This window comes from Oryctolagus cuniculus, chromosome 13, assembly GCF_964237555.1.
Source record: "Oryctolagus cuniculus chromosome 13, mOryCun1.1, whole genome shotgun sequence".
Taxonomy (NCBI): Eukaryota; Metazoa; Chordata; class Mammalia; order Lagomorpha; family Leporidae; genus Oryctolagus; species Oryctolagus cuniculus.
The window spans coordinates 103261014-103282481 of NC_091444.1; the positions used below are offsets into that span (position 1 = coordinate 103261014).

At 44.0% G+C, this 21468-nt stretch overlaps 1 protein-coding gene and 1 pseudogene across 19 annotated transcripts in view; one reads left to right on the forward strand and one right to left on the reverse strand.

Annotated features, from left to right (window-relative positions):
• ABI1 (abl interactor 1) overlaps positions 1 to 21468 on the forward strand; it is a 147762-nt gene that overhangs the window by 18352 nt on the left and 107942 nt on the right. For 17 of the 19 annotated variants that reach the window (XM_017347632.3, XM_051820985.2, XM_070056113.1 and 14 more), the window contains exon 1: positions 7605 to 7930. The exons of 1 other annotated variant lie outside the window; for it this stretch is intronic. In XM_017347632.3, the coding sequence (XP_017203121.1) occupies positions 7814 to 7930 (117 nt within the window). In that variant the 5' untranslated portion in view covers positions 7605 to 7813. Of the gene's footprint in view, positions 1 to 7604; positions 7931 to 8795; positions 8916 to 21468 lie in introns of those variants that run through there. One more of the 19 variants, XM_051820986.2, reaches the window with a different exon arrangement.
• LOC138844905 (large ribosomal subunit protein uL1 pseudogene) lies at positions 4379 to 5064 on the reverse strand (annotated as a pseudogene).

The following is a 21468-nucleotide window of genomic DNA, read 5'->3' on the forward strand; positions in this document are numbered from 1 at the left end:
GCACCAAGCTCAGATCCTATTTACCTTTCAACATGCTCTATGCTGTGTGTGTGTATGTGTGTGTGTGTGCAACCTGCACATCCATACATGGTAGTCCTGGAAAACACCCTGGTACAGATGTACGTATAGAAAAATTCTCCCCAGTTGTGGTGGACTCCTGATGTTGTTATTTTCTTGCATTATTTTTCCCTCTGGAAACTTCCCACGCTGACCTCAGGTGGTTCAAACAGCTCTGCTACTGTTGTTGGAACACGCCTCCACTGCAAAGGCAAAAGGGAGATGAAATTCTAGTTGGACTAATCAGATTTCCTTTCTGAGGAATGCAGGTTTTGAGGAATGAAGGATTTCAATCTCAGATTGGGCTTTTGAACAGAACAGATGAAAAACTTGGGGGTCAAATTTGCCACGCTTCTCACCATTTAGCAAGGGCAGCAAAAGCCTTTTGGCAAACAAACAAGACTTTAATTCAGAATACTGCCTGGGTTTCCTATCTGCCTTCCAAATGGTTTTCACTAATACTTTCTTGGGACTGATTGAATTTCTACTTTTGGGTTCTATGTGTAGGTCTGAATTTTTATAATAAAATCTTTTTTTCTTTTTTCTTTTCTTTCTCCTTATACTAGCTTGAATTGTTTTCTGTAATTTCCCAACTAAAGAAATACTAACTTTAAACGGACTTGTCATTTGTCCTTTGAACTTTTACATGTGTTTTGTTCAGTTATATTAGTTACATGAGGAAAAGAGAAATTACTCTAGATACTCCAAACAGTAAGGGATTTGTTAATCCATTAGTAGGCGTGGAGGGACAGGGGGCACGTTCAGGGAAGGCCATCCCTGGCACACAGTTCACTCCTACATTCAGAGAATGAAGTACTTGTTACCATTGGCCAGGGCAGCTGCTCCAGAAACCACTCTGATTGTTATCCCCTCTGCGGTATCTACTGATGTTGAGAAAGACAGGTATAGGGGACTACATTGATTCAACAGCTTCCAAAATTAAAAAGAGGTAAATTCATCCAAACCGCATTGCAAAGATTGCAGTTTCTGGAAACAGTAATAACAGCAGGACATTTCACTTGAAGACTGTGTTCTTCTGCAAGGACCTGAAGCATCTTCCATATTTAGCCTTTTACTAATTTATAAGTATTTCATGATGGTAGTTTGCTCCATACTAAAGTAACACCGGCAGTTCTACAGGGTTAAGGTCTGGCTTAAGGTTTCTGAGAAAGATATTTTTCCCTATGTAGAATTAAGAATAAGACCTGCCTGAAAATTGATCCTTGACTCTTTTCTGTTACAAATATTATGACTGTGTATAAAAGACCCCTAACATCAGTTAAAATAAAATTTAAATGAGGGTTCATAATTCATTCCAAATTTATAATTTGTTCTGTCCTTGGAAATCTTTGTCATGTATAGGTTTTGCTAGACTGGACAGAGTGCTTCATTAATTTTCCTTCTTTGGGGATTCCTGGATGGTAATGTTAATTTGAAAAGAAGCAAAGAGAGAAATAATTGAATACTGAGTAATCCTAGAATATCACTTAATTACCTGCTGGTGAATGAACTGTATCCCTCTAAAATTCCCATTTTAAAGTCCTAGGCCCCCAGTTTATTAGAATGTGATTGTACAAGCGTACTCCCAATGTTCATAGAAAATGGAATTGTAAGTAAGTTCATTTTGTTACAAAAATTTTTTTTTGACAGGCAGAGTGGACAGCGCACGAGAGAGAGACAGAGAGAAAGGTCTTTCTTTTGCCGTTGGTTCACCCTCCAATGGGCGCTGTGGCCGGCGCGCTGATCCGAAGCCAGGAGTCTGGTGCTTCTCCTGGTCTCCCATGCGGGCTCAGGGCCCAAGCACCTGGGCCATCCTCCACTGCACTCCCTGGCCTCAGCAGAGAGCTGGCCTGGAAGAGGGGCAACTGGGACAGAATCCGGCACCCCGACCGGGACTAGAACCCAGTGTGCCGGCGCCGCAGGCGGAGCATTAGCCTAGTGAGCTGTGGGGCCGGCCAGTTACAAATTTTTTAAAATCCATGTATATAATGAATCTTCCAAACAGTGCAAGAAAATGCATATTATGAAAAAACTATACATGGATTTCAAAATACCAAATGTCAAAAATTAGTAGATTGAACATTAAGAGTACTTACTTGGGTTGACAGAGTGTGGTAATACTGAAAAACAGACTTCAAGTCTCCTCACTAAGGAATGAATGATTAATGGTCAGTGATCAAGTCAGGGTAGGTGTTTGTTCTAACAGTTAAGATAACAGTTAGGAGTCCAACACTCTGTAGCAAGGTACCTGGGTTCTATGCCCGGCTGCAGCTCCTGAGTCCAGCTTCCAGATCATGTGCAACCTGGGAGGCAGCAAGTGATGGCTCAAGTACTTGGATCCCTGCCACCCACATGGGAGACCTGGCTTTAGCTACAGACTCCTGACTTTGGCCTAATCAGGCTCAGCTATTGCAGGCATTTGGGAAATGGATGGGAGATGTCTGTCTCCTCAAATAAAATAAATAGATAAAAGTTTGAGTAATTTTTCACAAGAATGGAATCATGCAGTCTTTTGTATATCTGGCTTCTTTCACTTAGCATAACTGAGATTCATCCATATCGTTGCATACAGCAATGTATTGCTTTTTAGTGTTCAATAAATTTTCCATTGTATGATTATAGTACAATTAGTTCATCCAAATGAATACATGATTCCTTATTTTTGCAAAATATAATCTAGTTAAACATTTTCAAAAATTTACTTGAGAGATACACACACAGAGAAAGACAGAGATAGAGACAGGGAAAACATAGTCCCATCCACTGCTTCACTCCCCAAATACCTTCAATGTCCCCAGGCTGGATGGTGAAGCCGAAGCTGGGAGCTAGGAACTCAGTCCAGGTCTCCCATAGGAGTGGCTCAATCACTTCAGCCATTATCACTGCCCTGACCCCCAGAGGCTGAATTATTAGGAAGCTGGAGTTGGTTGCCCCGCCAGGAAATGAATCCAGTTACTCTGGCATGGGATGTGGGCATCTAAACTACGAGGCTAAATTCTGCTTCTGGCTTTAGTTATTTTGGATAATGCTCAATGGACCTTATTTATAACTCTTGGTGTGGACATGGTTTTGTTTTTCTTGGGTAAATACTGAAGAGTGGGATTGATATGATAATAAGTTAGGTATGTATTTTACTTTGTAAGATATCACATACCAGGGCTGGCACTGTAGTGTAGTAGGCTAAGCCTCTGCCTGTGGCACCGGCATTCCGTATGGTACCAATTCGAAACTCAGCTGCTCCACTTCCAATTCAGCTCTCTGCTTATGGCCTGGGAAAGCAGTAGAAGATGGCTCAAGTTCTTGAGCCCTGCACCCATGTGGGAGACCCAGAAGAAGCTCCTGGCTCCTGGCTTTGGATCAGCCCAGCTCTGGCTATTGTGGCCATTTTGGAAGTGAGCCAGTGGATGGAAGATCTCTCTCTTGCTGTCTCTCCTTCTCTCTGTCTGTGACTCTGCCTTTCAAATAAATAGATAGGAAGAAAAGAAGAAAAGAAGAAAAGAAGAAAGGAAGAAAGGAAGAAAGGAAGGAAGGAAGGAAGGAAGGAAGGAAGGAAGATACCAAATAAGTACTTCTCCAAAGTGGCCAGAACGTTTTGAGTTCTCACCAGCAGTGTGTGAGAGAGTTTCTTTTCTTTTTTTTTTTTAAGATTTATTTATTTATTTGAAAGTCAGAGTTACACAGAGAGAGGAGAGGTAGAAAGAGAGAGAGAGAGAGAGAGAGAGGTCTTCCATCTGCTGGTTCACTCCCCAATTAGCTAGAGCTGAGCTGATCTGAAGCCAGGAGCCAGGAGCTTCTTCTGGGTCTCCCACATGGGTGCAGGGCCCAAGGACTTGGGCCATCTTCTGCTGCTTTCCCAGGCCATAGCAGAGAGCTGGATTGGAAGTGGAGCAGCTGAGTTTCCAATTGGTGCCCATATGGAATGCTGATGCTTCAGGCCAGGGTGTTAACCCACTGCGCCACAGCGCCAGCCCTGAGAGAGTTTTATTGCTCTGGAACCTCAACAACACTGGTGTTATCAACCTTTTTATTTTTAATTGTTATATTGAATAATGGTATCTTGCCACATGTTTAATTTGTGTTTATTGAATGACTAATGGCATTTAAAATCATTTTTGTGTTCGTTTATTTGTCCATGTATCTTGTTTGGTGAAGCATCTGTTCAGATCTTTGGACTTATTTTAACAAACTGGTTTATTTGTCATCTCATTATTGAGTTGTAAGAGTTCTTTATATGTGATGATTAGTAAGATATTTGTTTTTCAGATTTTTTCCCCCAGTCTGTGATTTGCCTTTCATTTTCCTTCTTCTTTTTTGGGTTTCACTACAATTTATTAGTATGTGTCTTTAGTACATGCTCTGTGCTCTTGATGTACAAAGCCTGGATGTTGCCAATTCTTGAGCAAGGACACCAGGCTGTTGATAGCCAGGTAGATATTATAGACAAGCTCATTGTCTGTCATCTCTTCATGGCCAGTGGCCACTGGCAGATACAGCACCTGCTTCAGCTGGAACTAGATCGTGGACTTTCTATCTCATTGACTCTGGTCACTATGTTCTCATTGTGGGTCAACAGGGAAGGAAACTTCCCAGTATTATCCAAACCTGGGTCCATGATTAATGGAATCTGTTTGATTAGAGACTCTGAGTTCAAGAAGGCATCTACTCTTTGTCTATCTTCTCAACTAACTTCTTATTGTTGAGTTTTTTCAGCATCTTGATGTCCCCTGCTGGAAACATCCACAGCCTTTGCCTTGTCACACTGCTGTTCTCCAGGGCACTCACAAAGAACTTGGGGTAGAGGGTTAAGTCTGATGGTACCTAAGTGATTGCTTTAGAGTTGTGGTTCTTTGAGGACATCTGCAGCACCCCTGTTTGCAACAACTTCTGTTGCCTGTGTTCAGCTTCCATGCAGGACTTTTGTACCACCTCATAAAGAATGTCCTGAGAGACTGTGCTGCTCACAATAGCGTATACCACAGGGACTGAGGAAGACAGCTGCCTTTTCATTTTCTTAACAGTGTGTGTATGCTAAAAAATGCATTTTAACTGATGCATAAAAATGGTACATATTTATGGGGTAGCATGGAATGTTTTGAATACATTGTATAGTGTTCAAATCAGGGTAAACATATATATATATGCACACACGTGTGTATGTGTGTGTCTGTATCTCCATTAACAGTGTATTTTGGAACACAAATGTTTTACATTTTTCTGAAATCTAATTTGTTGTTTAAAAGAAAATCACTTGTGAGGGGGAGAGAGAGTATACAGGATAGAGAGAGAGGAAGGAAGGAGAGAGGGAAGGAGGGAGGGAGGGAGAGAGGGTGGGAAGAAGGAAGGAAGGAAGGAAGGAAGGAAGGAAGGAAGGAAAGAAAGAAAAAGAAAAAACAGATTTCGTGTCCACTGTTTCATTCCCCAAATGCCCACTACAGCTGGAGCTGGGCGAGGTGAAAGTCAGGAGCTGGGAACTTAATCCAGGTCTCCCACGTGAGAGGGAGACCATCACCGCTGCCTCCCATGGTGCCCATTAGCAGGAAGCTAGAGTCAGGATTTGGTGATGGGCATCAAACTCAGGCACTCTTAACCATTGGGCTAAGTGCCAGCTCCATGATCATCCTTTGAATGACATTTGCTTGCATTTAAATTCTAGGTTGAGAGTTGTTTATCTTCAATGTTCTAAGGATATAAGTCCTTTATATTCTGTAGGTCATAAAGTCAATTTAATGATCTTTACTAGTGTTACATGAAATAGAATAGGAAATATCAGAGTATATCATTTAGTTTTGTGAAACTTTTCTATCTCATACATTTTATACATATACATATATATATTATAGGTCATTGTACATTGTTATTTCTTATTTTGAATTGTGTCAAATAAAAGTTGAAAGCTGTTAGAGAATGGTACTGTGCTTTATGTATTTTTTAAAAAAGGTTTGTTTATTTGAAAGGCAGAGTAACAGAGAGGCAGAGACAGAGAGGGAGGAGAGAGAGAGAGAGAGAGAGAGAGTTAGTCTTCCATTTGCTAGTTCACTCCTCAAATGGCCACAATGGCTAGAGCTGGGCTGATCTGAAGCCAGGAGCCAGGAGCTTCTTCCAGCTCTCCCACATTGGGTGTAGGGATCCAAGGACTTGGGCCATCTTCTGCTGCTTTCCCAGGCCATAGCAGAGAGCTGGATCGGAAGTGCAGCAGCCGGGATTTGAACAGGCACCCATATAGGAAGCCGACACTGCAGGTGGCGGCTTTACTTGTTATGCCACGGTGCCGGTCTCTGTTTTGTGGTTTTATTCCTACAAACTCATTTATTATTGGATCAAATGAAGACATACTGTTTTATTTATTTTTAAAAAGATTTATTTACTTGAGAGGTATAGTTAGAGAGAGAGAGTGAAAGAGAGAGAGAGGAGAGAGAGAGAGGCAGAGAGAGAGAGAGAGAGAGAGAGAGAGAGAGGTCTTCCATTCATTGGTTTACTCCCCTAGTGGCTGCAACAGCCAGAGCTGAGCCATTCTGAAGCTAGGAGCTTCTTCCAGATCTCCTTCGTGGATGTCAAGGACCCTAGGACTTGGGCCATCTCCTACTGCTTTCCTGGGCCATCAGCAGGGAGCTGGATCTGAAATGGAGCAGCCAGGATTCAAACTGCTGCTCATGTGGGATGTTGGCGCTGTAGATGTGGGCTTAGCACACTAAGCCATCCCAGAAACTTTTTAATTTGGTTGAGTTATATTTACTACTCTAGATATTGTGGTTCTAAGTGTCTTCATAGAGACATGAAAATATGGACTTTCACATTATCTTCGTTTCGTCTTTGGCCTCAGGAAAACACTTTTCTTGGTCCATTATGTCAAAAGTATTTATGTACTGACTGTACTGAAATATAGGGCCGTTTGAACTTTTCCAAAAAAATTGATGATAAAAACAAAAATGACTATGTGCAACCAAAAGAAATAAGGAACTGATGAGTTTAAAAGTTTAGGAAGACACAGGCAAAGGAGCGTTAGAGAAAAAACCGAGGAGTGCAGGAGAGCGCTACAAGTGATGTACGTTAATATAAAAATTGTGAGTTTCCACAGGAACACAGTAGCTTCCTCCCTAGAGTCGCACCCTCAAACTGGCCATCAATGAACGTTTGCTAAATTTTAAATGAATTGGTGGAGGCGGAAGTTTAGGAAGGAAAGCCCGAGTCGCGCGCTATTTCTAAGGAGACAGAGGAAATAAAGACTTGGAGTTTCCTCACTTAAACGGATATCTCCGATTCACTGACATTTCGTAATTGACCAAATTCCTCCAAGTTTCACACAGCCCGGCTCTGGCAAACACCCTCGCTCTCAGGCGCCACCGTGCGGAGCTGGGAGGAAATTCTGGGCTTCAAACCACCACGCCCCGACGGCGTTCTGGACGTTCCTCGGGGTTGGCGGTCCGGGATTCCCTGGACGCATGCGCTCTTGGCGGGGAAGCCGAGCTGACGGGACTACAACTCCCATAAGACCGTGCGAAAGAAACCCCGCCCACGGTGGTGGTGGTGGGTGGTACGCAGAGAAATGAAAGCTCGCGAGACGTGGAGGCGGCTGCGCGCAGTGGGCGGAGGGCGGGTGGAGAGAGTGAGGAGGAAGAGGCGGTGGTGCCGTCCCACAATACCAGGCGGGAGGGCGGGTAGGCGGTGTGTATCCGGGCTGTGAGGTGCTGCGAGCCTCGGCGGACCCTGCTGCCCCTGTCTCTTTCACGCGCGAGGAAGCGATGCGGAGGGGTGGAAAATGGCAGAGCTGCAGATGTTACTAGAGGAGGAGATCCCGTCTGGCAAGAGGGCGCTGATAGAGAGTTACCAGAACCTGACCCGGGTGGCGGACTACTGTGAAAACAACTACATACAGGTGAGGAGCGCGGGCGCTCGGGGGGCGCGGCGGGGGGGAGCTGCCCTCCCCTCAGCCCCCGACCTCAGCCCCGACCTCAGCCCCGGCCCGGGGGAGCGCGAGTGGCCGGCCTGAGGGAGTCGGGCTGCCATACAGGAAGTGGCTGCAGCCCGAGAGAGAAAATGGGCGAGGGAGCCGGGAGCCCGCCGCCGCCGCCGCCGCCGCCGGGCGTCCCCCCGGGGGTCGCGCTGTCCCCGCCGGCGGGCCCCCGGCTGCCGCGGGGAAGGGAGAAGCCGGGTGTGTGTGTGTGTGTGTGTGTGTGTGTGTGTGTGTGTCGGCCGAGGGTGGGGTGGGGGCGGTTGTGTCAGGCCGGCCCAGAGGGTGTGTCTTTTATTTATTTATTAAAAAGGGGAAAAAAAAATTTTTGTCATGAGTCACAGTACGCAGAGCTCCCCGGGGGAGCGGAGGAAGCGGGCGTGGGGGGCAGAGAAGTGGAGCTTCAGATTCCTTTAATCGACGGCCGCCCGGCGCTTCTCCGGTGGGGTTCGTCCCCCGCCTCGGCCCTTCTCACTTCCGCCTCCCCGGCGTGGGGCGAGGGCTCGTGGGGGGCCGCCCGTCGCGGGGAGACCCGAGTGGGGGAAGCCACTCGGGGGAAAATGTCTTCTGATGCTCGTTCTCTTACCCACCCCTCGCCACCCCAAAAAAGTTCTTCCGCTGCGGGTTCCGTGAGGGACTGGACGAAGCCGGGTGTCCCCGGCGGCCGCTGCCTCGCCGAGGGTTCTCCCTGGCCAGCCGGGAGGCGGACCCGCCACCGGGCAGACGCCAGTGTCTCAGGAAAGTCTCGAGCCTCGTCAGTGACACACGCTCGTCTGGGTTGACGTTAACGTCTGGGCGTGCGGTGGTTCGGTGTAGGGATCGGGGTGATCCGGCCGCCTGCTCGGAAGCTCCTAAAGTAGCAGAGCCCTTTGTGTGGTTGTAATGGGACCCAGAAACGCACTTGGTATCGGTAAGGCGAGACCAGAACGTGCTTCCGTGAGGGCAGGGTTACTGCAATTCCGAACGAGAGCATGTATGGGAATAGCTGCCGTGTAAATTCATCATTTTTAAGAACCGGTAGCCCCAGTGTTAGCAAATGCTTTGCCTCTGTGTTTTGGAGAGAGAGAGAGAAACTGTTTCCAAAATATTTTGAATATTTCGCAGTTTTCATATTAGTGACATTGTATCTTCAGTAGCATTGCTAGGAACTTATCTTCATCATTTTTCCCCCAAGCTTTTACTTTGGGAATTCTGATAAATGCAGTTGTTGAACTCCTGCCACGTCTACTTTATTACTTATTTTTGCAAACTTTATGTTCAGTCTTTAATTTTTTTAAATCTATTAGAAATGTTGTAGTTTGCAAATAGAAAGGTGATTTTGTCATTTGTTGATATTAAAAATATGTGACTTTCATTCAGTTTAATGTGAAAAGAATTGAAAATGAAGTGAACCTTCATTTGCTGGAAGTTTGAGAGATTTTGAAAGTCAACGAGAGAGTCCAGGAAGTTAGATGGCTCTTTTGCTAGAAAAGGCATTTCTTTTCTGTGAGACTACAGCAAGTCCTTCATAAAAGGGTGGTGTAGTTTTGTTTTGCATGTTGGGAAATCTTACAAGTATATGGTGTGGTAACTGCTAGGTGTTGGCAAGTGTTGGTAGCTGTAAACCTGTTTTAACCTGTCTGTTGACTATTTCTTTTTCAGGTAGTATATGTTCTCATGCTTTCTGCCCCCCCTTGCTATGCTCAGCGTGTAACTTTGAAGCACCTTAGAACTTCATTGCTAGCTTTCCTCCTTAAGATCAAGCTACATCATTTCTCATGTAATTTTTCACTTTAACAAGTATAGTACCCTGGTGTCAAGAGGCACTGTCAGTGACCCTAAATTTTCTTGGTGCTCCTAAGGCTGACAGCAGTGAGGTGTTCTGATTTTACTGTTAAACGGGAAATTCTCAATACCTTGTAGCCTTTAGATTTGGGCTGTAGAAACCAGGCCACTAGTTGCCTTCTGAAGTGTTTCAGAGTCAAACTCACACAAGTAAGGAAATGATGTAGAAGTTGATGTGGTTGATGGTGCTGCTGACTTTGGTGCTGCTGACTTTGGTGCTATGGGGGAACAAGTATTACTAGAAATACTCATTCGACTGTCTATTGAGATCTTTTATAATCTTTCCATGGCCCTAACTGTAACCAAAACCTTGTGTAAATATGAGGAATCTTCATGAAACAGTTATATTTTAGAATTTAGGATTTTAGAAATTTAGAATTTTTTTGCACCAAAATAAAATTATCTTTTCATTTCTTCACAAACCTTTTGAAGTGTCCCCATCTACTGCCTCTCAGGACAAGTATGTGGTCACTTGCGTTTTGAGCAGTTTTTAATACCCAGTTGATGTACAGTTACTATGGTGATTTCTCTTACCCTGAGAATTCAATTTTCATTTTGTTACTTTTCCTCCAGTTTGAAAGTACAGTCCAGTTCAGTTAAAACGCTTAGCTGGAAGTTCTTTTGACTGCAGTACAATTGAATCTTTGGAGCAGTTTATTAGCTCTTTGGATTCTATTGACTCTAGCTGCTAAATTGTATTATTAATAGTAAAATTTCTCAAAAGACTCTACTATCTTAAAAAGGACAAAGTTTTATTTATTTGAGAGGCAGAGAGACAGAGCAAAATAGAGCTTCCATCTGCTAGTGTCCTTTCCATGCCTGAAATAGCCCTGGGCTCAGGACTGAAGCTGAGAGTTGGGGACACGGTCCAGGTCTCCGAGGTGAGCCATCACTGCAGGAAGCTGGAGACAGGAGCCTGGCCAGGTGTTGAATCTAGGCACTCCACTGAGGGGTGTAGACACCTCTACCAGAGGTGACCTGCTGGGCCAGAGGGCTGCCTCCAAGGACAGGATTTAAAAATTGTTACAAGGCAGATTCCTTCCTTCTCTATCTCTGCCTTTCAGATAAATAAATACTTATGAAGCAAATAGAGTACTAAGAGTAGAAGTGTTTTTATAGGAACATTTACATAGACATGGAGAAAGTTTTTTCCTTTTTTCATCTTTTGTTTGATATGCCCAGACTGAGTTTTTCTGGTGGATTATGTCAAGGATGAGTATCATCTAGCCAGTTCTCCTTGCTCTACGAAAGTGTTCATACCACTTTTTTTTATTTTTTAATTTTATTTGACAGAGTTAGTGAGAGAGACAGAAAATTTTTCCTTCTGTTGGTTCACTCCCCAAATGGCTGCTACAGCCGGTGCTATGACAATCCAAAGCCAGGAGCCAGGAGTTTTCTTCCCTGTCTCCCATGCGGGTGCAGGGTCCAAGCACTTGGGCCATCCTCCACTGCCTTCCCGGGCCACAGCAGAGAACTGGACTGGAAGAGGAGCAACTGGGACTAGAACCCAGCGCCCATATGGGATGCCGGCGCTGCAGGCGGAGGATTAACCAAGTGAGCCACGGTGTCAGCCCTCATACCGCTTTTGTTACGGGAAACTATTTGGGAAACAGGAAGGAAAGCTAAGAGAACAGGAGTAGAAGCTGCTTAAGGAAGGTTTCTCAGTATGTGCACTGCCAGGCTGGCTAAGGACAGGAGAATCTTCATTGATTGACTTTTAAATTTTATTTTTCTGTTTGTAGTTCCATCAACAGGAACTCATTTGGATTAACAAGTAGGTTCTAAGGTTTGGGAGCATAAAGTCACATGCTACTGTGAGCTACCTAGTTTAGTTTTTTTTTTTTTTTTTTTTTTTTTTTTTGACAGGCAGAGTGGACAGTGAGAGAGACAGAGAGAAAGGTCTTCCTTCTTCCTTGTCCGTTGGTTCACCCCCCAATGTCCGCTGCAGCCAGTGCACTGCGTTGATCCGAAGCCAGAAGCCAGGTGCTTCTCCTGGTCTCCCATGGGGTGCAGGGCCCAAGCACCTGGGCCATCCTCCACTGCACTCCCTGGCCACAGCAGAGAGCTGGCCTGGAAGAGGAGCAACCGGGAGAGAATCCGGCGCCCCGACCGGGACTAGAACCCGGTGTGCCAGTGCCGCAGGTGGAGGATTAGCTTATTGAGTGTGGCGCCGGCCCTAGTTTAGTTTGTTTTATTCTTCCTGTGACATTTGCTTGATTTTCCACATTAGATCTTGGAAAGCAGGTAATTTTTGAGCAGCAGCACTTTGGAATAGGTAAAAGCTAGCATTTCTGGTTCTGTGCAGTTTAAGCCACTTTATAACAATAAATTATGATTTTTTTTCCCTAAGAGGTGAACAATCTGAGATTTAGAGATGTTAAATATCTAGCCGAAAGTTTAATATATTTTTTTTTTTAATTTATCTATTTGAAAGGCAGAGTTAGGGAGAGGTAGAAGCAGAGAGAGTGAGAGAAGGTTAGAGAGAAAGTCTTCCACCCATACTGGTTCACTTCCCAAATGGCTTCAATGGCTGGAGCTGGGCCAGTCTGAAGCCAGGAGCCAGGAACCTTCTCTGGGTCTCCCACATGGGGGCAGGGGCCCAAGGACTTGGGCCATATTATACTGCTTTTCCAGGCCATAGCAGAGAGCTGGATAGGAAGAAGAGCAGCCAGAACTTGAACCGGCACCCATGTGGGATGCTGGCACTGCAGATGGTGCAACAGTACAGCACAGCACTGCCCCTAGAGTTCAATATTTCGTAGGCCTGGATTCAAACCTCTGTTATTCTTTCAAAATAAATTTTAAGATTTTTTTTTTTTAAAGACATCTGTTTCTTAATAAAAATAAAGAATGTGGGGGGAGGGTAATAGAAGAGTAGAGGGTGGTATAGTTACTTCTGTTACTGAGCATCTACTGTGTTACTGTCTGCTGATTGTACCTTTTTTTTTTTTTAAAGATGATAAGCCTTTTTTTTTTTTTTTTTCTTTTTTAGGATTTATTTGAAAGGCAGAGTTACGGAGAGAGATTGATTGTCTATCTTTTGGTCCACCCTCAAAATGACCGTAACAATCTGAGCTGGCCAGATTGAAGCCAGGAGCCAGGAGTTGCTTCCGGGTCTCTCACGTGGGTGCAGGGGCACAAGCACTTGGGCCATCTTCTGCTGTTTTCCCAGGTGCATTAGTAGGGAGCTGGATCAGAAGTAGAGCAACCAGGACTCAAACCAGTGCCCATATGGGGTGCTGGCATCACAGGTGGTGGCTTTACCTGCTGTGCCACAGCACCAGCCCCAAAAAGATGATTTTTAATCAGAAATGAAATTTACTAGTGAATAAAAAAAGAAAAGAAAAAATCTTTGTTTGGTCCTATAGTAATTGGCAATCAGGAATTGTATCTCACTTTTTTTAAATATTTATCTATTTGAAAGGCATTTTTAAAATATTTATTTATTTGAAGGCAGAGTTACACAAAGAGAGGAAGGGAGAGATGGAGAGAGAGATTAGTTCCATCCATGGGTTCACTCCCCAAATGGCATCAATGGCCGAACCTGGGCCGGTCTCAAGCCATGAGCCACGAGCTTCATCTGGGTCTCCTATGTGGGTGTGGGAGCCTGAGAATTGGGCTCTCTTCTGCTACTTTCCCAGGCCATAAGCAGAGACTGGATCTGAAGAGGATCAGCTGGGACATGAACTGGCGCCCATATGGGAAGCTGGTGCTTCAGGTGGAGGCTTAACCTGCTACATCACAGCACCAGACCTGTATCTCACTGACAGAATCCATGGGTTATAACATACTATTTCTACATAGAAGAGTTGTAGAATTAATAGAAGTTAACAAAATCTTTCCTGAAATATTTTGGGTAAATTTGATTTCCAGGTTTGGGGAAAGACAGTCAAAATGATTGAAGAAATTAAGACAGGCTGGAAGATTAGAATACTTAGAATTGCACTTTGCAATTTAAATAAAACATTTGCTAGCAAAATTAGATATAGAGGTTGGAAATGTAAATTAACTAAGTAGTGGTTTACATAACTGAGGGAAATCCTCAGTTAATTGTTAAATTGCCCTATACCATTTCATAACATGCTTGTAAATGTTGCTGTCAAGCATGATACTGGGTTGAGTAGACCAGGATCTGACTGAATGTATCAGTTTTAGGAATGTTTATACCATGTAATAGTAGCAATAGTATCCGTTCTTGCCAATAATAGTCTCAGAGAGAATGCTGACTATTTTTAAGGCTGTTATGTGAACATTTGTATTAAAACTAATGTCCTCTCTTTTTCCTTTTGTGATTTTAATATTTAGTCCTGGTCCATTTATATCTTTAGTTTTAGCTTGTTTCTGTCTTTGGGAGGGTTTTTAAAAAATTGCTAGAATAATCCCTTAGGATACTCGAATTCTTTTTTTTTTTTTTAAAAGATTTATTTATTTATTTGAAAGTCAGAGTTACACAGAGAGAGAAGGAAAAGCAAGTCAGAGTTACACACAGAGAGAAGGAGTAGCAGGGAGAGAGAGGTCTTGCAATCGCTGGTTCACTCCCCAGTTGGCTGCAACGGCTGGAGCTGCACTGATCCGAAGCCAGAAGCCAGGAGCTTTCTCTGGGTCTTCCCATTCGAGTACAGGGGCCCAAGGACCTGGGCCATCTTCTGCTTTCCTAGGCCATAGCAGAGAGCTGGATCATAAGTGGAGCAGCTGGGTCTTGAACCAGTACCCATATAGGATGCTGGCACTGCAGGCCGCAGCTTTACCTGCTATGCCACAGTGCCAGCCCCCATTTTATACATAAGATAAAACATTAGTGAATGTTATTACAATTTATTTGTTATAAAAAGGCATGTGGAACTTTAAAATGGTTAGTATATTTTTAATTTACAGCTAGTGATTCCTGCTGCAGGTTGATTAGAATAAACTGTATTATTTGTTTCATGGTAGAATTTTTAAAATCGTGGTGAATTCATATAATACAGAATTAACCATTTTACTCACCCCTATGGGAAACCCTGTATCCATTGAGCAGTTAGTCCTCATTCCTTACTTACCTGTCCTTCAGCACTTTGCTTTCTGTCCAGTGGATTTACGGGTGCTATACATTTCATGCAAATGGAATCATATGTTATGTGACCTTTTATTTCACTTACATTAGCATAATACTTTTTTTAATTTAAGGAATACAAACTTCATGCATTTCATAAGTACAACTTGAGGAGTATGATGATTCTTCCCACCTGCACTCCCACCCCTTCTCCTCCCTCTCCCATTCCCAGTCCCATTTTCAACTAAGATCCATTTTCAATTAACTTCATACAAAGAAGACCAACTCTGTACTAAGTAAAGAGTTCAACAATTTGCATAAACAAAGCAAAACTGTTCCTCAACAGTCGGGACAAGGGTTGTTCAAAGTCAAGCATAATACTTTTGAGGTTTGTTCTCCATGAAGCATGAATCAGTATTCTTTATGCCTGAAAAATACCACATTGTATGTGTATACCACATTTTGTTCATCCATTCATCTATTGATGGACCTTTGCATTGTTTCTACCTTTCGGCTCTTGTGAATAGTACTGCTATGATATTCATTTAGAAGTATTTGAGTATCTGTTTTCAGTTATTTCAGTATATACCTGGGAGTGGTTCATAATGGTATTTTGTGAAATATGTAATTGTCTAAGTGTGCATTTACATAGTTTGAATTGCTACCACTGTGCCACACTGTAATGAAGGAATCTCAGGAATTAACATATACTTAGAATGTCAGTGTGAATCGATAGAAATTAAGCCTTGCTGGGCCAACATCGTGGCGTAGTGGGTTAAGGTACCAACTGTGACACTGTCATCCCGATATGAGCTTGGTTCAAGTTTCTGTTGTTCCACTTCCAAACCAGCTCCCCGCTTAATGCGCATGGGAAAGCAGTGGAGGATGGCCCAAGTGCCAAGTGGGAGACCCAGATGGAGTTCTAGGCTGCTGGCTTTGGCCTGGCTTAGCCCCAGTCATTGTGGGCATTTGGGGCGTGAACCAGTAGATGAAAGTTCTATTTCATCCTCTTCTCTCTGTCTCTCTAATTCTGCCTTTCAAATAAATTAGAAAAAAAAAATTAATGCTTATAGCCTAATATTTCACTTTATGTGTAAGTGTTTCCTCTCTGATTGCCAAAGTAATATTTAAAATGGCAATTTCACAGATTTTAGAAATGTATGGCTTAGATAATACAAATTCTTGTATGAACAGCTTTTTTTTTTTTTTTTTTTTTTTTTTTTTTTTTTTTTTTTTGGGACAGGCAGAGTTAGACAGTGAGAGAGAGACAGAGAGAATGGTCTTCCTTTTTCCATTGGTTCACCCCACAAGTGGCCGCTACGGTCTGTGCGTTGCGGCCGGCACGCTGTGCTGATCCAAAGCCAGGAACCAGGTGCTTCTCCTGGTCTCCCATTCGAGTGCAGAGCCCAGGGACCTGGGTCATCCTCCACTGCACTCCCGGGCCACAGCAGAGAGCTGGCCCGGAAGAGGATCAACCGGGACAGAATCCGGTGCCCCAACCGGGACTAGAACCCGGTGTGCCGGCGCCACAGGTGGAGGATTAGCCTAGTGAGCTGCGGCACTGGCTGAACAGCTTTTATGAAATATATTGGTAAACTCAAATTGCTATACCAAGGCAGAAACTATCTTTGCCATATACATTTTTAATGATTAAAAATATTTCTAGTAATTCTGTGAAGTTTTTTAATTATTAAATCAAATGTGAGTTCTTGTTCAGAGCTTAAGTGAAATAGCATGCAAGCTTTATTTGTTTGTTTGTTTATTTTTATTTTTATTTTTGACAGGCAGAGTGGACAGTGAGAGAGAGAGACAGAGAGGAAGGTCTTCCTTTGCCTTTGGTTCACCCTCCAATGGCCGGCACACTGCGCTGATCCGATGGCAGGAGCCAGGTATTTCTGGTCTCCCATGGGGTGCAGGGCCCAAGTACTTGGGCCATCCTCCACTGCACTCCCTGGCCACAGCAGAGAGCTGGCCTGGAAGAGGGGCAACCGGGACAGAATCCGGCGCCCCGACCGGGACTAGAACCCGGTGTGCCGGCGCCACAAGGCGGAGGATTAGCCTAGTGAGCTATGGCGCCGGCTGTTTGTTTATTTTTTGACAGGCAGAGTGGACAGTAGAGAGAGAGAGACAGAGAGAAAGGTCTTCCTTTTTTGCCTTTGGTTCACCCTACAATGGCTGCCGTGGCCGGCGCACCGCACTGATCCGATGGTAGGAGCCAGGTACTTATCCTGGTCTCCCATGTGGTGCAGGGCCCAAGCACTTGGGCCATCCTCCATTGCACTCCCTGGCCACAGCAGAGAGCTGGCCCGGAAGAGGGGCAACCGGGACAGAATCCGGCACCCCGACCGGGACTAGAACCCGGTGTGCCGGCGCCGCAAGGTGGAGGACTAGCCTAGTGAGCCGCGGCGCCGGCCGCATGCAAGCTTTATAACTTGCCTTTAATTGGAGCAGATTATTATTTATCATCTTGAAACTTAAAGAGAACAAAAATCCCATGTCGTAACTCTACCTCTCAAATAAAGAAATAAAATCTTTTTTTTTTTAAAGGGCAGTTGATAGGATACATGCTTTTGATTTTAATATCATAATTGCCACTCAAGAGTGAGCTCTCCACATAGCCCAGTGATTCTGCTATTTTCCTCATCAGCTGATTCTTCCTCTCACCATAAACTATTTAAAATATTTGTGGCATCTTCCACCCCTTTACCAGGTGCATTAGCAGGTCTGGGTTGGTAGTGGAGTAGCCAGGACTTAAACAGGCATTCCACTATGGGATGTCAGTATCCCAGGCAGTGTATAGGATTAACAGGTAGGAAGACTTATGTATCAAAGGATAGGTAGAATCAAGATTCTAGAGTAAATAAATTGCCACAAATAAAAGTTGGACATTTAGAATGTGGGATTTTTTATAATCTCTTAGACTTTTGGAAATGGTATAATGATCATGGGAGCTTTTTGACGAGTAAAGAAAAAATTGATTTTAAGGAGACAAGTGACTGAGGGGCAAAGGTTTTGGTGGATTATCTGAGTGATTGACACAGGGAGGAACAGTGGTGGATGTGGTGAGTTAGTGATCCAGAGGCTGGAGTCCTTAGTGAATGAGAAAAGTGGTAGATAATGGTAAAAATGAGGTTACTTCCCTAGAAACTTCTTCCCTGTCCCACAAAGTCAGCTTTTTTACCTTGTTAAATGCTCAGTAGAATCCTAGATATTTTTTTGTGCCACTTTTTTAAAATATTTATTTATTTATTTGGAAGGCAGAACTACAGAGAGGCAGAAGGAGAGAGTGAGAGAGGGAGGGAGAAAGGGAGGTCTTTCATCCGCTGGTTCACTCCCCAGATGGCTGCAACGGCAGAGCTGCACCGATCAGGAGCCAGGAGCTTCTTCCGAGGCTCCTATGCGGGTGCAGGGGCCATCTTCTACTGCTTTTCCAGGCCATAGCAGAGAGCTGGATTGGAAGTAGAGCAGTTGGGACTTAAGCCAGTGCCCATATGGGTTGTGGGCACTGCAGGTGGCAGCTTTACCCACTACAGCACAATGCCAGTCCCTCTCTGTGCCACTCTTAGCACAGGCTTGACATTTACTTGATGCTAGTGTCCAAGAAAGACAGACCATAGTTTTGTCTTGTTTGTTCCTGTATCAACAGTGCCTGGTATGTATGCTCTTTTTTTTTTTTTTTTAATTTGACAGGCAGAGTTAGAGAGACACAGAGAAAGGTCTTCCTTCCATTGGTTCACCCCAAATGGCCATTATGCCTGGCGCACTGCGCCGATCCAAAGCCAGGAGCCAGGTGCTTCCTCCTGGTCTCCCATGTGGGTGCAGGGGCCCAAGCACCTGGGCCATCCTTCACTGTCTTCCCGGGCCACAGCAGAGAGCTGGACTGGGAGAGGAGCAGCCGGGACTAGAACCTGGCGCCCATATGGGATGCTGGCGCCGCAGGCAGAAGATTAACCCAGTGAGCCATGGCGCTGGCCCCATGTGTGCTCTTACAAAGTATACATGAGGCGCTGCTGCTGTGGCCTAGCAGGTAAAACTGCCACCTGCCGTGCTAGCATCCCATATGAGTGCCGGTTCAAGTCCTGACTGCTGCACTTTTGATCTAGCTCTCTGCTATGGCCTGGGAAAGCAGTAGAAGATGGCCCAAGGGCTTGGGCCCCTGCACCTGTGTGGGAGTCTTGAAAGAAGCTCTTGGCTCCTGGCTTCGGATCGACGCAGCTCTGGCCATTGGGGCCATCAGGGGAGCGAACCAGTGGATGGAAGACCTCTCTTTCTCTCTCTCTCTCTCTGCCTCTCTGTAACTCTGCCTTTCAAATAAATAATAAATAAATCTTTAAAAAGAAAATATGCATGAACTATACAAGAAGTCTGGAAGTTTGCATCTAGTCCTCATTCTGTCACAAATTACTTGTATCTAAATCAGTTTCTAACTCTCTTTTATCTTCTTTGAAAGGATGACTTTGAACTAGATTATGGCTAAAGTGACATTTCTGATGATTTTTCTTCAGGCCTATAATTTTAAAATACTTTTCTTAGAATTTTTTTCAAAGTTGGTTCTTCACTTTCCTCTGGGGGGGGGGTGGAATCTGATTTAGTTACATCTATTCTTTCTGTTTTATTTACTTATTTTTATTTTAAGTTTCTTTAAGATTTTTTAAAAGATTTTTAAAGTTTTTTTTTTTTTTTAAGATTTATTTATTTGAAAGAGTTAGAAGCAGAGACAGAGAAAGAGAGAAAAAAAAAGGTCTTCTATTCACTGGTTTACTCCCCAAATGGCTGCAGTGTTTGGAGCTGGGCTTATCCAAAGCCAGGAGCCTGGAGCTTCTTCTAGGTCTCCCATGTGGGTACAGGGACCCAAGGACGTGGACCAGAAACAAAGAACTCCATCTAGGTCTCCGCGTGGTGGGAAGTGTCCTGGTACTTGAGCCATCATCTGCTGCCCTCCTGGGTTGCACATTAGTTGGAAACTGAAGCAGAGCAGAGCAGCTAGGACTCAAATCGTCTCTCTGATATGGGATGCCTTTGTCAAACAACAGCTTAACTTGCTGTGCCACAGTGCTGGCCCCTCTTTCTCTCTTCAGCAGGTTTTTTTGTTGTTGCTTTTTTAAAGATTTATATATTTGAGAGGCAGAATTACACAGCGAGATCTTTCACCTGCTGGTTCATTTCCCAAATGCCAGAACGGCCAGAGCTGGGCTGATCCGAAGCCAGAAGCCTGGAGCTTCTTCCAGGTCGTCCATGTTGGTGCAGGAACCCAAGCACTTGGACCATCTTCTACTGTTCTTGCAGGCTACTAGCAGAGTTGCATTGGAAGAGGAGTAGTTGGAACGCAAACCAGCATGCATGTGGAATGCTGTTGTGGTAGGCCAAAGTTTAGCCTACTCCATCACAGCGCTGTCCCCCACAGCAATTTTTTACAGTATCAATCAACAGTACTTAAACTTACTGTGTCAGTACCCCTTTATTCTCTTAAAAACTCCCGAGGAATTCAAAGAACTGGTTTTGGGTGGTATATGTCTTTTTGTATTTACTGTATTAAAAGCAAAAACTGAGAACTTTAAACATTAAAAAGAATATCTAGTTAGTTTATGGTTAGTGTAATACATTTTATGAAAAGTAAACATAGTTTTCCAAAACAAAAATATTCAGTGAGAGGAGTATAATAAAGATTTTTACAAATCTCAGGTACTGGCTAATAAAAAGGCTGATAGGGGCCGGTGCTGTGGCGTAGCAGATAAATCCGCCGCCTGCAGTGCCAGCATCCCATGTGGGCACTGGTTCAAGTCCCGGTTGCTCCACTTCCGATCTGGCTCTCTGCAATGGCCTGGAAGAGCAGTAGAAGATGGCCCAAGTGCTGAGAAAGTAGTAGAAGATGGCCCAATACTTGGGGCTTCCACACCCATGTGGGAGACCTGGAGGAAGCAGCTCCTGGCTTCGAATTGACGTAGTTCTGGCTGTTGCGGCCAGTTGAGGAGTGAATCAGTGGATGGAAGACTGACTTCTCTCTCTGCCTTCCCTTCTCTCTCTGTGTAACTCTTTCAAGTAAAATAAATAAATCTTTAAAAAAAAAAAAAAGGAAAGAAAGAAAAATGCATGGTATTAAAAAAAAGATAAATTCTCACATTTCCTTCTATGTATAATCTGTTGTTATTTTATTTTGGTTGAAGTATTTGAAGAAAATCTGACCTCACATAGGTAGTTGGAAAAGGGATGAATGTCCTAATAGCCTGTACACAACAATTGTAGATAATTTTCTTTGATAACTACATTAGAACTTAACATACGTATTTGGCCCAGTGGTTAAGACGCCACTTGGAGTGTGTACATGCCATTTAAGAGTGCCTGGGTTTAAGTCCTGGCTCCACTCTCAGCTGAAGCTTCCTATGAGTTCACACCCTGGATGGTAGCAGGTGATGGCTCAAAGTAGTTGGGGCCTGACTGTTGTGACCAGTTTGGGGTGTTACCCAATGAATGGGAGGTGTCCATCTATCTCTGCCTTTCAAATAAATAAAAGTATAAATAAAAATGAAAAAGAGAAAACTTAGCAGATGGCAACTTCTTAAAGAGCAGTTGCAGTGTGAATTCTGAAGTCGTATCAGTGAACATTTTA